Source organism: Cygnus atratus, chromosome 1 (assembly GCF_013377495.2).
Source record: "Cygnus atratus isolate AKBS03 ecotype Queensland, Australia chromosome 1, CAtr_DNAZoo_HiC_assembly, whole genome shotgun sequence".
NCBI classification, from domain to species: Eukaryota; Metazoa; Chordata; class Aves; order Anseriformes; family Anatidae; genus Cygnus; species Cygnus atratus.
Window position 1 is genome coordinate 95,078,285 of NC_066362.1, and position 13,110 is coordinate 95,091,394.

The 13,110-nt window shown below is 42.3% G+C and overlaps 1 protein-coding gene across 5 annotated transcripts in view; it reads left to right on the forward strand.

Moving 5' to 3' along the window:
- The window catches only part of GRAMD1C (GRAM domain containing 1C), a 49,340-nt gene that overhangs the window by 32,364 nt on the left and 3,866 nt on the right, over positions 1-13,110 (forward strand). For 4 of the 5 annotated variants that reach the window (XM_035540447.2, XM_035540451.2, XM_035540452.2 and 1 more), the window contains 6 exons: positions 1,192-1,354; positions 7,599-7,745; positions 8,524-8,642; positions 9,758-9,900; positions 11,618-11,721; positions 12,412-12,591. In XM_035540447.2, coding sequence (XP_035396340.1) covers positions 1,192-1,354; positions 7,599-7,745; positions 8,524-8,642; positions 9,758-9,900; positions 11,618-11,721; positions 12,412-12,591 — 856 coding nt within the window. The remainder of the gene's footprint in view (positions 1-1,191; positions 1,355-7,598; positions 7,746-8,523; positions 8,643-9,757; positions 9,901-11,617; positions 11,722-12,411; positions 12,592-13,110) is intronic. The other variant, XM_035540448.2, reaches the window with a different exon arrangement.

Here is a 13,110-nt window from a genome sequence, read left to right on the forward strand (position 1 = left end):
GGACATTTTTGCTCGCTTCTACTGCAGTTGAATTCATGCCTATCTCTATTCTCCAGCCACCCACCTTCTGCTAGTGGCCCTCGGTTGCACAAAATGGTAAATGGTCTTTATTTTGGAAAAAGCCAAGTAGTACAGGAAGTACATGATGACTATTCAAGCAGCGGATGCTCTTGTTTTATTTAGTCAGTGCTGAATAATCTTTAGGGATGATGGTGTTGCAGATGAATTGGAGCTACTCACTTGAGGAGGACCTGATCTTGTTTATCACAGTCCACGTGCTGCTGCCTGTGGGGGCTGTGCTATTCTTGATGCCAGCTGTTCCACTGGAGGCGATGGGAGCTTTGAAGGGAAGCTTAGGATGAAGACTCTGGCTCATAGCCAGGCTTTTTGGGTGGCACTCTGAGATGTACAAACCTTGTACATGTGGTTTTGCCAGCAATTACTTCTTGAAGCGCTCAATGATGCGTTTTGGTAGGCTTAGCCCCCAGTCGCTATAGTTAAGGGTTCAGAGCTGCATTGATTCAGTGACTGGTGCTGTGGGGGATGCTCTGCTTGTGTATTACAGATGGCAAATGGTATTCCATTCCTTTGTTTTGGAGAAAAAACATTTGATAGGTAGGATGGCTGTAGACACTATTTTAAATTTTCCCTTTATCAAAGGGTACTGGAGCCCTACAAAGTAAGAACACACTCTTCAGATATCTAATTATGATGATCTAATCGTGGTGAAGAAGGGAGGTCCTGTCTACTTCATTGTGCTTCCCCGAAGGATTGTGGGACCCCTTCCTAAATTGCCAAAAAAAAAAAAAAACCAACCTGACCAATAAAAAGTAAACAATCATATTAAGTTAATGAATTTATAAAAGCTAGCATGGATACAGGGAAGGGGACCAAGGTATGCAGGTGGATGCGAAGGGACTGGGTAGGGAACAAACTGCCCCTTTTAGGCAGCTCTTGGTAAGATGGACCAGATAAGTTTGTCCCTTGCTACTAGGGCAAAGTGAAGTCTGAGATAAAGAAGAAAGGAGGCTTGCTGGTATAGGGGAACAAGGGAGGAAATTAATACTTGACTGTGGGGTAACTGAGCAGGTAGAATTTGTGGCTTCCTTTCTGAATTTTTTTCTTTGCAAGTAACTTTTTTAAAATGTTGTGTGTTTACTGATAATTTTTTTTTCCTATTGATTGTTTCAGGTAGAAGAGTCCCCGACTGAGACGCAAATAAAGAAGAGCCCCCTTCCATCTTCAGAAAGAAAATCTGTTAAGCTAGTCAGGAGCAGATCTTTAGAAAAGTCTTTGGATCTGAATGAGAATGAAAATCTTCCAGAGAAGAGCAGTGCCTCAGACAGTGAAGAAGGTAAATCTTTTAACACTTAGAAGCAGTAAGACAACCCTACTATTGTACTCTTTTGATCCTTCTCACCTGGTGGAGTAAGTTAGAAAACTTCCTGATTTTGTGAAATTTGTTTACTTGTTCGTTCCCCAGAGTTGCAGCAAAAACATCTTTGTATCTTAGTTTCTGGAAAAAATCTTAAACTAGAAAAAAATTCTTGACAACGTGGTGTTCACTTTCCATGTTCTCATAGGTATTTCAGATGTTTTTTTCATTTGTTTTCACTTGTTGGGAACTGAGGGGAAACACTTCAGGCTGTTCTTTTAATTACCCCCCTCCCACCCCCTTGCATTTCTTTCTTGATGCATAGGGGCTTCAGTGTTACTGATGGCAAAGAACTTGTTGAAAGTCCAGACAAGACAACTTCCCAGCTTTCAGGAGTGTGTACTGCATATTCTGAATCTTGTCTGAAGATGAACAACCTTAAATACATCTTAGAGTAGATCACACCATATTTTCATTGCATACCAACAAAGCTAGTATCTTAATGGATCCCAACACATCATCCTCTTCACTTATACCTCGTTATCTAGTACCAGGCTAGCAGGAGCTTGGATACCACAGCAATGTAGCACTTGTAACTTGGCAATTGCATGCTTCCTTTCCTCTTTTTGTCCTAGGAGAGAAAAGTATGGCTGTGTGTTTCATAGTGGTTTTGGTATGACTGTTTTTGCTATGTCCTGGGCAGAGAGTAAGGCCCAGAGCATGCCTTGCACCCAGACTGGATGGCAGTAACATATGTGCAAATTTCACTGGGTGCTTGTTCTTTGGTCCCACAGAGGCTCTTGACAAGTTCCCCCTCTAATATGAGCTCTTCCCATATCGTGGGGAGCTCTTCTGTGCAAAAACCCATAGTTTCACAAACATTTCACGGAAGCTGTGGTGGATGTTCTGTTGAATATCCCCATCTTGGGCTCTGTGAACACCTTTAAAACAAAGCACACATAACCTGAATTGGTTTCAAAGTCTCTAGTGGCATGCAAATGAAGGACAGAAAACACAACTGGGCAGCTACTTCTGAACACACCGCTATTTTTCTTTCATATGCAAAGAGAGAACTTGCTTTCATTGCCTGTTGTCAGGAATAGAACAGATCAATTTGAGGCCGGTTCTTAATCTGGCTGAGAGACTTTGTGTATCATCTTTTCAGTCAGAATTGGCAATCGAAGGTGTGTGCAGATGCTGTTAAGTTGGGATCACTGGAGTGCGGAAAGCTTTCAAAGTTGTGGATTGATCTGGCCATCTGCAAGGCGCGATCTTTGCCTGAGGATATACTTTATATTTCGGTTACCTTTCTCTTTGCTCCCCAGCACTGCTTCTGTTTGTTGGTGTTGGGATTCAGCTTGATGGATGTCAAGCTGTATCATTTTTGGGAGTCTACATATTTGAACATGTTGCTGGTTATGCCCCTATGCATTGAACAAGCTTTTACACATTGTTGACTCAATCTCTTAAAGCAGAAGACAGTTTTAGATATTTTGGATACCCATGGATTTTTAAATGGTGAAAGTATCCAATGAAATGGGTTGAAAATAGGCCTGTTTGCCTAAATGATAAAGGCAAATACCAGCTGTCATGCCTGTGCTGGTGATATTCAGCGAACAAAGCATATTAAACTGGAGATGTCCCTTTAAAAGAGGACTGAATTCATGCTGCTCTTCCTATTTCTCCTCCCTCCCCCAAGATGAGTCTCTTTTATTCGGAGCAGGATTTTCTAGTCCCACAACATTAATCTTTTCTCACAGATTACTCTCCTCATGCTTAGAATTCTTTTCTTCTGTTTCTGTCTGTTTTCTATTGCAGTTGCCCCACACTCTTACAAGGTGAGCTTCTTCATTCAGATGAAATTAGCTTTCTCCCACAGCAAAGGGTTACCCATGCAATTAATCTCTCGTGTCCTCTGGCTCATGCTCAGGCTGCCCACGGAGGTGTTCTGGCAAATAAGGTGAGGGGGCAAGCTCAAGACTTGTTCTCCAACTTCACGTCCACCTGACACCAAAAGCTGGAATGTCAGAGCCTTGGCAACTCCTTGTCCTTCATGATTTTCACATTGCAAACTGGGGGAGGGGGGGTCTCTCACCACACACCACTGGCTCAATGACCTGTATTTTGGTATTTTAGTTTGGTTTCATAAACTGGAGTATAAATCTTGGGCCGTGACAAACTCTTGGCTGAGATAGAAGTTAATATCTGCAGTCTCAATGATAAATTTCAGAAAACAAATTTTAGCTCAAGTACAGAATGTGCTCCCAATATAGAAGCATCAGATTCTGAGTTTCCTCAAAGGACTGACTGTGTTGGATGTACGGTTTCTGTATGCAACTATAATACTCAGCAGCATGAAATGCCTCAAAGAAAGAAGGGAGAAGTAGGATATTGGAAAACACTGTTAGAAAGCTTTACTGTGTATGGGGACCTTGTAATTCCTGATCTCCTTGCATAATTTGACTTACTGTGGTGTTTCTGTGTGCATTAATAACCACCCTAAATGTGTGGTTTGCAGGAGAACATAACTGCTTGTACTCAAATGCTGTGAGGTGGGTACAGTGGTGGTGTGGCTTTTTTTGCCGATAGGGATATAGGATGTGGAGGGGTTGAAATGAGTTCAGCCTGCTTTTTTTTTTTCAAGAGGTGAAATTCTGGATATACGGTGCATGTACAGAAGAGCATCCCTTAGCCCTGTTACCGTGCTGACATAATCACAATATTTGAAGCGCATACTCTGTTAAATGTATGGCTGCCAATAATCTGTTGCTTTGGGATTTGAAGGAATATCTGTTGTGAGTTATCTAAAAGGCTTAAGCTTTTCTTGTGATCAGGAAAAAGATGGCACTGTCACAGTATTTTTCAGTACTTCCCCCAAGGTAACTTGGTACTTAGCCTTTTAAAGTATAGGAGAGTTCTTTGATAATGGTTACTATTGCTGATGCGGTCTTTAAATAGATGGTGGCTGGAACATATTCCCTCTAGGAATTAGTTTTAACGACTTGATTTCAGGTGCATCTGTTTTAAGTCTCTGATCTGTGCATTATTTACAGCGTGCAGTTCTTTTTCCCCCTCCATCCCCAGTGACATAGAAATCCCAAACAGCGCCATGAGTTCTGTACGTACATTTATCTCCTCATCCTCTCCCAGCTCTGTGGAGTGGAAGAATCAGCTGTCTTAGAAACCTGTTTGATAGCCTCTGTTCTTACTGGTTTACCTTTTTTTTTTTGCTTGTGGTATGTGTTTAGCTTCACAAGCTGCTGGTCGTTAACAGGAATTGGAGGAACAGTATCTCTTTGCCTCCTCTGCACCCCCTCCAGTTTTTTTGTCTTGCACTGCAAATGGTTTCAAACATCTGCAATCACTGGTGCCTAATGGTGTTATATGCAAACAGTATTTCACAGCTTGCCGTACAGTGAAAATGACCTTACGAAGTGCAAGGCAGCAGTGGGGGAGGGAGCAGACTTGCTGTCTTCTTGCAGAACCAGGACACTCACAGTAATGTTTGCTTGGGGTTTTTGGGTCCCTAGGGATCCTAACCTAAAATCAGAGTGATTTCATGTTCTCTTATCAGACAGTTACTCCAATTCATCTATAAATGTTTTCAGGCTGAGCGAGTTAGCAGCTGATAATTACATACTGCTAAGGGGTTAGAACAGCGTTAAGAGTTAAGGATAAAGAGTAAGGATAAAGAGTAAAGGACTGATATCTGCATGGGAATAAAAACATTTTTTCATAAACAGTATTTCTAAGCTAGTTCTAGGTAGAAAATGCTCCATGTTGCTCTTGAATTGTAATAACTCATACAGGTAAGCCTACCTAGCTCTTAATTAAACCAAAAAAAGAGTAGACAGATAGGTATATTTGTAACAAAGACAAGTGTTTCAAGCTTTGTTCTGTCCAAACTGCAAGTGTGTAATCTCTACACTTATTCTTGCTATTCTGCTGTTGGTGCTCACTGCTTCACGTGGGATTCCTGCAGATAAACCCTGAGAAGCCCAGATGGAAGTGACTTAAAGCTTGTCAAGCTCTTGGTATATGCAGTGACTGGCTCCTGCAGGTGTGGAATTCAGAGGCTTTCATACATGTGTTTTCCAGGCCTCTTTCAGAAAGCCTGGAAACATTTCAGATAAAATAGCTGTTTAAACAGGAGTATCTAAATTAGCTGATTAGCCTGATTATATCAGCCTAGTTTCAGCTTGGGTTTTCTGAAAATACTCTTGCGATAACACCAATTTTTTCAAGAGCTGAGAGACTGTAACTAAAAACACTTCTCAATAGATGCTTTCATGCACTTGGCAGCTCACTGACTACTCCTTATAGAGCTATAACTAGATAGAAAAAGTGTAGGCAAATCAGCTAACAGGAAATCGTCTATAAATTAAACACTATAGATCCATGGATGCTCTTGCTGTTGAACTTGAGCCTTGGTACAAGGAGGAGAGACTTCATGTTTGAAGAGTAAAATATTCCAGTAGCAAGGTCCAGACCTTAAAGTAATAATGCATGAGCTTTGAATTATCTGCTGCCTGGCTCCATACAAGCTGGCTGATGTCCAGTAGTCAAAGGGGATGTCAGCATCAGAACACCTGAAGCTTCCCCTCCCTCTCTTAGCAAAAGAGGGGAAGTGGGGAGTGCGTTTTGAGATGAGGTCTGCGGCATTGAGGCCTTGTTAGCTGAGGTCGCTCACGGTTCACTGAGTTTTGATGGAACTAGGCTCAGCTCCGAGAGGAAATACGGTGAACGTAAGCTGAAAACCCAACCTGAATTTCTAGCTTCCTGCAGAATGTTTCAACACAGCCGAGTCTGTATTCTAGCAGATAATGACTGCATGTTGGTTGGTTAAATACGCCTCGCAAAATACGTGCTGACTTTCTGTCCCACCTTGCAATTGTATAAGCAGAACGTAGCACAGGAAGGCCATCTCTTGGGCAAGCATAAAGATGTCACGCTTCACTTTGGGGTCATGTATTGAAGTCTGCTTAGGTCAAAACTTTTTTGGAGACGTGTATGTGTGTAGTGGGGACTTCTAACAGTCTGGAAGCAGTGCTGGAGGAGAAGGCCGCTCAGCGTCAGAACTGGGTTTCACTGCAGACTTCTATTATGGTTAGTTGCTACACTTACATTTATCAATACTGACTGCTATGAAATCATGTTCTAAGTGCTGTAACCTTCGCCTGCAGGCAGTTTGTGAACTGTAGCATGATATTCAAGCTACCTTTGCTTTGGTTGCTGGCAATGACCTTTGATAGCTCTGAGAATTCATTTATATCAGTTGAAAAGTTAGGCGTCCTGACTTCTGTCTTGCTTCCACAAGCTTTGTTTTCAGGCGTTTTGCCTGGTTTTGGTGTGTGGGGTTCGGTTTTTAGGATTTTTGTACTTTTTTTTTTTGGTAATAGCCTAGAATGGGCTTGTTTCTAAAGCATGAGCAGGCAGAGTTGGGGTTGGCACAGGAGACGGCTGTCCCTCTAGGATTATGATTCTGTCCCTTATCTATTGAGAGAGTGGCTGTAACAGCCACAAAGCTGACTCATGCCAGCAACCAACAAGCAGCAGAAATAAAGCTCAGTGCTGTGACAACAGAACACCTTTGGGGTGCTTGTTGGTGGTTTGACATAGGGAGGATGATAAAGCATCCTGGTGCCCTTTGCAGGGCTGCAAAATGGAGCAGGGTACTCCTTGCATTCTCCTTGCAATAGGTATGGAGGAAGGAACAGTTTGAGGAAAGGTCTGTGCCTGGTCTCAGTGTGGACAGTACCAGCAGTACAGATGTTAGAAGCAGAATTCTGGTACTAGCCACAAGTGAAAAAGAAAACTAGTATGCTCTCGCTGTCCTGCTTGCTATGAACATGTCATATAATAGGCACACATTAAATGAGGATTGTGCTGACTCTGTCTTCTCCAGTGTGTCCTGTAGGATCAGTAGAATTCTGAAGGCAAAACTCAAGCAGTGCGATCTTGTAACGTTGATTCATCGACTTATCCAATGAAATAGTGAGAGATGGGCTAAAAAACCACCTCTGGACTTTGTTCCCAGCTCCCAAAGACCACCTTACTACAGATTAATGTGCTGCTGTCAATTCTGAGTTTCTGAGAGTAAGAAACAATTGCTGATGCAAGCTGGGGAAGGATATGATATAATAAAGCTTAGTACTATTTAAAAAAAAAAAACTTTATAATAGTCCTTTTATTTTTTTAACCCAATCTCTCTGCCTTTCCTTAGCAGTGAAGGAGACTGTCTCTGAGAATGATCTCTATGGGAGACTTTTTATAAACAGAGTTTTCCACATCACTGCAGACAAGATGTTTGAAATCCTCTTCACCAATTCTCACTTCATGCAGAGGTTTCTCAATTCCAGGAGTATAGTAGGTAATGTACTCTTCTTCCTTCTGTCTGTGTTGCAACTTACCCCGAAAACTTCAACCTCTGAGAAATGATAAATAGGGCCGAGTTTGAATTTTAGGTTTCTCCTTGCTTTAAAAGGATTTTGAAGCTCTCAAGTTCTGCTATAAAATACACTATTAAGAGCTAGCCTGTTTCTGTAGATCAGTCACATTTCAGAGTAAGAACCTCATTTCAATGCACAACAAAACTGCACCTTAATGCCTAAATTGTTGCATTCTGTGAGGTATTTCCAATTCCATTGTGTCCCAGAAATAGTGAAGTCTGTACAGTTGGCGCATAGATGAAATTGCTGCATCCTCCTAAATGACGCTCTCAGGCTTTAATTTTCTGGATGAGTAAACTTTATTCATTGAGATCATAAGGTAAGAAAACTAAGCTGAAAAGGGAAATATTTATTCAGTGTTAGCTTGGAAGGCAAAGTGGCAAAAGCAATTTGATAATGCGAGATGAATCCTTTCAACTTTAAGCAGATAGGAAATGGTATATTTTCATTTATTTGCTTAATCTTCTCTGCGTCCCCAAGTCTCTTTCAGTAGACTTAGATTCAGCTACTTACTGCCTTACCTTTGCTCATTCAGTGAACTAAAATTTCCCTTTTCATGCAAAAAGCACACAACCACTTGGAAACAGTTTTGTCTCTCCCCCCATTGCTGTTCTAAAATTGCGCTTTAAGATACGAAGGGGCAGAGATGATGCCTTTCATATGATCTGCATGTGAGATTTTGTATAATTTGTCATCTAGATGCTGTATCGACCCCTTGGAATAGAGATTCCAATGGCAATCAGCTGAGGACTTTGACGTACACTGTAACAATTAACAATCCTCTCTGTGGGAAGTTCACAACTGCAACTGAAAAGCAGGTACTGTCTGCACGTGTGTCTGTTCGGTGCCCTTTAAAGCAAGGAAGGGGTGAGCTCTACAGTCTTGTCAGAGATCTGACCGTGGATTAGAGTTCAGTGAGCTGAATGTGGATCTGCAGTTTAAATATAGCATCTTGAAGGGTATCTTTCTGCCCCTTTCACCATTAATGAGCAAATGCAGAAAGCTTCTCTGACTTCATCGGCCTTTACAGGTGGCTGTGAGGTTCTCCCACAGACTGTGGGGAGTAGCATTGACCTTGTGTATGAACTGGGGGGTGGTCAGAAAAGATGCAGTAATCTGCTTTCAGTGTCCAGTTCTGGGCTCCCCAGTACAAGAGAGGAATGGCGTTTTTGGAGAGAGTTCAGTGAAGGGCCACAAAGATGAAGGGCAGGAGCATCTCTCCTATGAGGAAAGGCCGAGAGGGCTGGGACTCTTCAGCCTGGAGAAGAGAAGGCTTGGGGTGGGGATCCACTTGATGTGTATATAAATACCTGATGGGAGGATGGAAAGAGAATGGAGCCAGGCTCTTTTCAGTGGTGGTAGGACAAGAGGCAGCAGGCACAAGAGGTGTTTCTTCTGAACATCAGGAAACACTTTTTTTTATTGTGAGAGTGACGGAGCACTAGAACAGTCTGCCTGAAGAGGTTGTGGAGTCTTCCTTGGAGATCTTCAAAAGCTGCCTGGACATGGTCTAGGGCAGCCTGTTCTAGGTGGCCCTGCTTTTGAGCAGGGTGGTTGGACCAGATGACCTCCAGAGGTCTCTTCCAACCTTAACCGTTCTGTGGTTCAGGTTAGGGAAAGGTCTCATAGCTCATTCTCAAAGAACTGTGGTCATGCGTCAGTGGGCAGTCTTGCGTTTGGTACTTGCTATGTCAGTGGAGAAGGGGGGTGGTGTACTACTTCTGCTTGTACTGGCTTTAGCTGGGGGTGTCATCTCTTCTCCACCCTGACTATACTTGACATTCTTAACTGACTTCTCTCATGGTTGTTCGGGTTTTCTCCCTACTCCACTTCACTTGGAATTGGGTGGCCTAACCTAAAGAATTGGGGCTGAAGGGGGAAAAAAAAATCAAACACCATGAATACACTTACTCCTTTCTGTTTTTCATCATAGATCCTGCATAAGCAGAGCCAGAAAGGTCAGTCTTATCAGGTGGATGCTGAAGTACTGACCCATGATGTCCCCTACCACGATTACTTCTACACTGTGAACCGATACTGCATCAGCCGCACGTCCAGTCACAAATGTCGATTACGGTGAGCCTGAGCAATGCGCAGCGGGAGCCGAGGACTCGGAGCCATCTCTGTTGCAGGCTGCTGAAATCTGCTTATCAAAAGATCTGCCTGCAGCGTAAAGAATGCTCCGTTTCTCTTGAAGCTGGGGATCTCTTCTGAAAAATAAGCTTGTTCTATCTCCTGTCATATGTATGCTGTACTCGGATATGATTAATTTGGTGAGAAATGAAGTCTTACGCTGATGTTACAAGATACAGAGCTCATCTCCAAGGCTGTGGACTGGGTTCTGATCAGCATTGGGTTTTCAGTGCAGTTGTACAAGTGAGATGGATTGGAACTATGACAGATGTTTTGTGACAAAGCTTCTGAGGTATCCTTGCATAAGGGCCTGCAGAGGAGGGTAGTTTCATAGGAAGATGAAGGAAGCATACCCGTCATTGCAGTGAGGGTACTTGAGCAAATCATTTTTAGACTTCATTATTAGACTTTAGGTAGGTGGGGGTGTCTTAAGGCACTTCCCTCTCCCATTTGAAAACGTCTGAAGTGATCAAGTTCCTTGTTGGCTGCATTTGTGTGACTATGTAACTCTTGGTAACTTTTTTTTAACGTTGTCCTTAGTAATTCCTTTTTATCTCAAACTTTATCAGAATACAGGTAAGGTAAGCAAGCCTGGATTTCCTTCTGGTTTATCTTAGGCTATAAAAGTGCTGAAGACTCCCCCCTCTTCTGGGAGGGAAAAGGGTCCTTGAACAACTGTTCTGGATGACTTTGAGTGAGTCATCCTTCCTATTTGAGGGCTCTATTTGTTTTTTTTTGAGGTGCATGACAACGCTAAGATAAGTGCAAAAGCCAGGGTTTGAATACAGTGTAAAGAGGATGAATGTATAGAACAAAGTGCATGCTGATGCTACAACTGGCTTTATATTATACTGTTTAAAAGAACTCAGGAAGTAATTGAAAGATTTTTTTTGTTAGAGTAGGGACTCGGTGGGCATGCGTTTCTTGGAATGATTACTTGAAAAAGCTGGGCAAGCATGTATTCCAGTAAGGTCAGCGTTATGGATTTGAGTAAAGATCATGAGCTATCCTTTTGTCCTTCATCTTTATGAAGAGCTTTAAGATTCACTGGGCTGTCCGAACAAGCCCTCTGCAGGGTTCTGTTCCAGTACCTTCCCGTTCTGGAAGCATTATTGCCTAGCTTAACCTGGGAGACGCAAGGCAGGAATGTCTCTCTTCCTCTGTCGTGCTCACAAAGAGTGAGTTTAATTTCTGTCTCCTCAGGGTAGGATCTGAGTAGTGGATGCACGGTAATGAATTTCACCTGCTGCTGCTGTTGTGCCCATGTAGTATATCATGTGTGCATACGGAGTAAAAAGCAGAACTTCTATTTGTAAGGTTATTTTAAATGTTTGTTCAAGTCAGAGCAGTTTGCAGGAGAGAAACACCCCACTGCTCTGAGTCTGAAAAGAAGACACTTCAAAATGAGTTCAAAATGTTTCCAATGATTTGGACATTTGAATCTCCTGAGGCTTTTAGCTTGATGTGTTGTCTTTTGCCTGTGTCCGTCTCTTGTCTTGCTTCAGTGTAAGTGCTGCTCAGGTGGAAAGCCAGGGCAGTTCCAGTTGGTATTTCAGCTTATGGATATAAGCTAGGGGCTTGCCTCTGGTAAGAGATTTCTGCTATCACTGCTACCTAGCAGAATGCTGCTTTTTCTTCACTGTTGTGTTCTGTTTCTTAGGGTTTCTGCAGAAGTAAAGTACAAAAAGCAGCCTTGGGGCCTGGTGAAGTCTGTAATCGAGAAGAACACCTGGGGAGGAATACAGGAGAACTTCAAACAACTTGGTGAGGCATTTTCTTCCCTTTGGTAGAGTAAGGCTACCTTCCCTATGCATGTTTTCATGTGTGTCAAACTTGATTCCTTAAAGAATGGTTTGAAAAGAAGGCATCAACCAAAGGGATCTCCTGTTATCAATACATCTGTCAGTTCTGGGGGTGTAAAAGACGCCTGGCAGCATAATGCCTTCCAAAAGCTCTTGCATACCTTGTCAGCAATTGCTTTCTGAAGGAAGCAGGAGAAAAGCTTTTCCTCTCAACTGCATATGCCTGTCTCTAACACGAGCATTTCCTTGATTGTGAGTATGAGAAGAGAAGCAGCGGCACTTGGCAGGCACCCTGGCTACGGCTGTTAACAGCCTGGCCAGCCGTGTGCTGGCTCAGTCTAACGCAATTCCTAATCTCGGTCTAACAGTGTCTGGAAGCGTTCCTCCTAACTACAGTCTAACACAATAAACAATCCTGCATAGCCTGAGTGTTCATCAGATCTGACAAGTGCACAACGTGCCATATAGCAAAGAAGATGACTAGTATAGGTTAAGACATAGTTTATGTCAATTACCTGACTTAAGTTCATTTACTAGAAGATGTACTTAATCTTCTCACCACCACCCTCCATATCTTGTTTGCAATGTAAGTCTTCAGTGCTTGGCTTTTTGGCTTTCTTTAAAGTTCAGGAACCTTATTTTTTTACTGCAGAATCAGATCTGCTAATGGAGGAATATGCAATTAACCAATCCATAGAAGATACTGGAAAATTAGTTGCCTTGAGACGAAGACGACGCACTTTACACCGGAGTCTGGCAGAATCGCTTCCCAAACGCTCCTCCCAGCACTCCTCTGGTGACATGGGGCTGGAGTCCCAGGGTGGCATAATAGGTAGGAGTTCTTGTATCCACATTTTTATACCCATTATTTTCCACAATGTTTAAGAAAGTTTAACTCTTACAGTAGTGCCAGAGTAACACTTGTGTGTATATTGCTCTTGTTTTCATCTGATTGGTGTGATAGCAGATGCTTTAGTGTGTTCAGCCTTGCATAAAATCAGTTAGGAACATGTGTAGTCACTATTATGGGGAATACATGATGAAATCAAACCTAATCCTACCTTCCGTTTTTGAAAAATTAAAATAAAATCCTAAAATGCTGCACAGTACATGTGTAGGATTGAAAATGAGATGGGATCAGAAACAAATGTAATCTGATTTTTTGCCAAGTTGCTGAAAATTTGCTTTGCTTTTTCTTCAAACTGCACATCTGAGTTGTGAGATGATTAACTGTCACTCACTGCTTGGCCTTATCACCTCATACTTGATTTTGTTGGTAATGTTGGAGTCCATTTTCTATCTGTTTTTGTAACTTCTATGTTACTGAAGCATTTTTTATAGTTTTACTGCC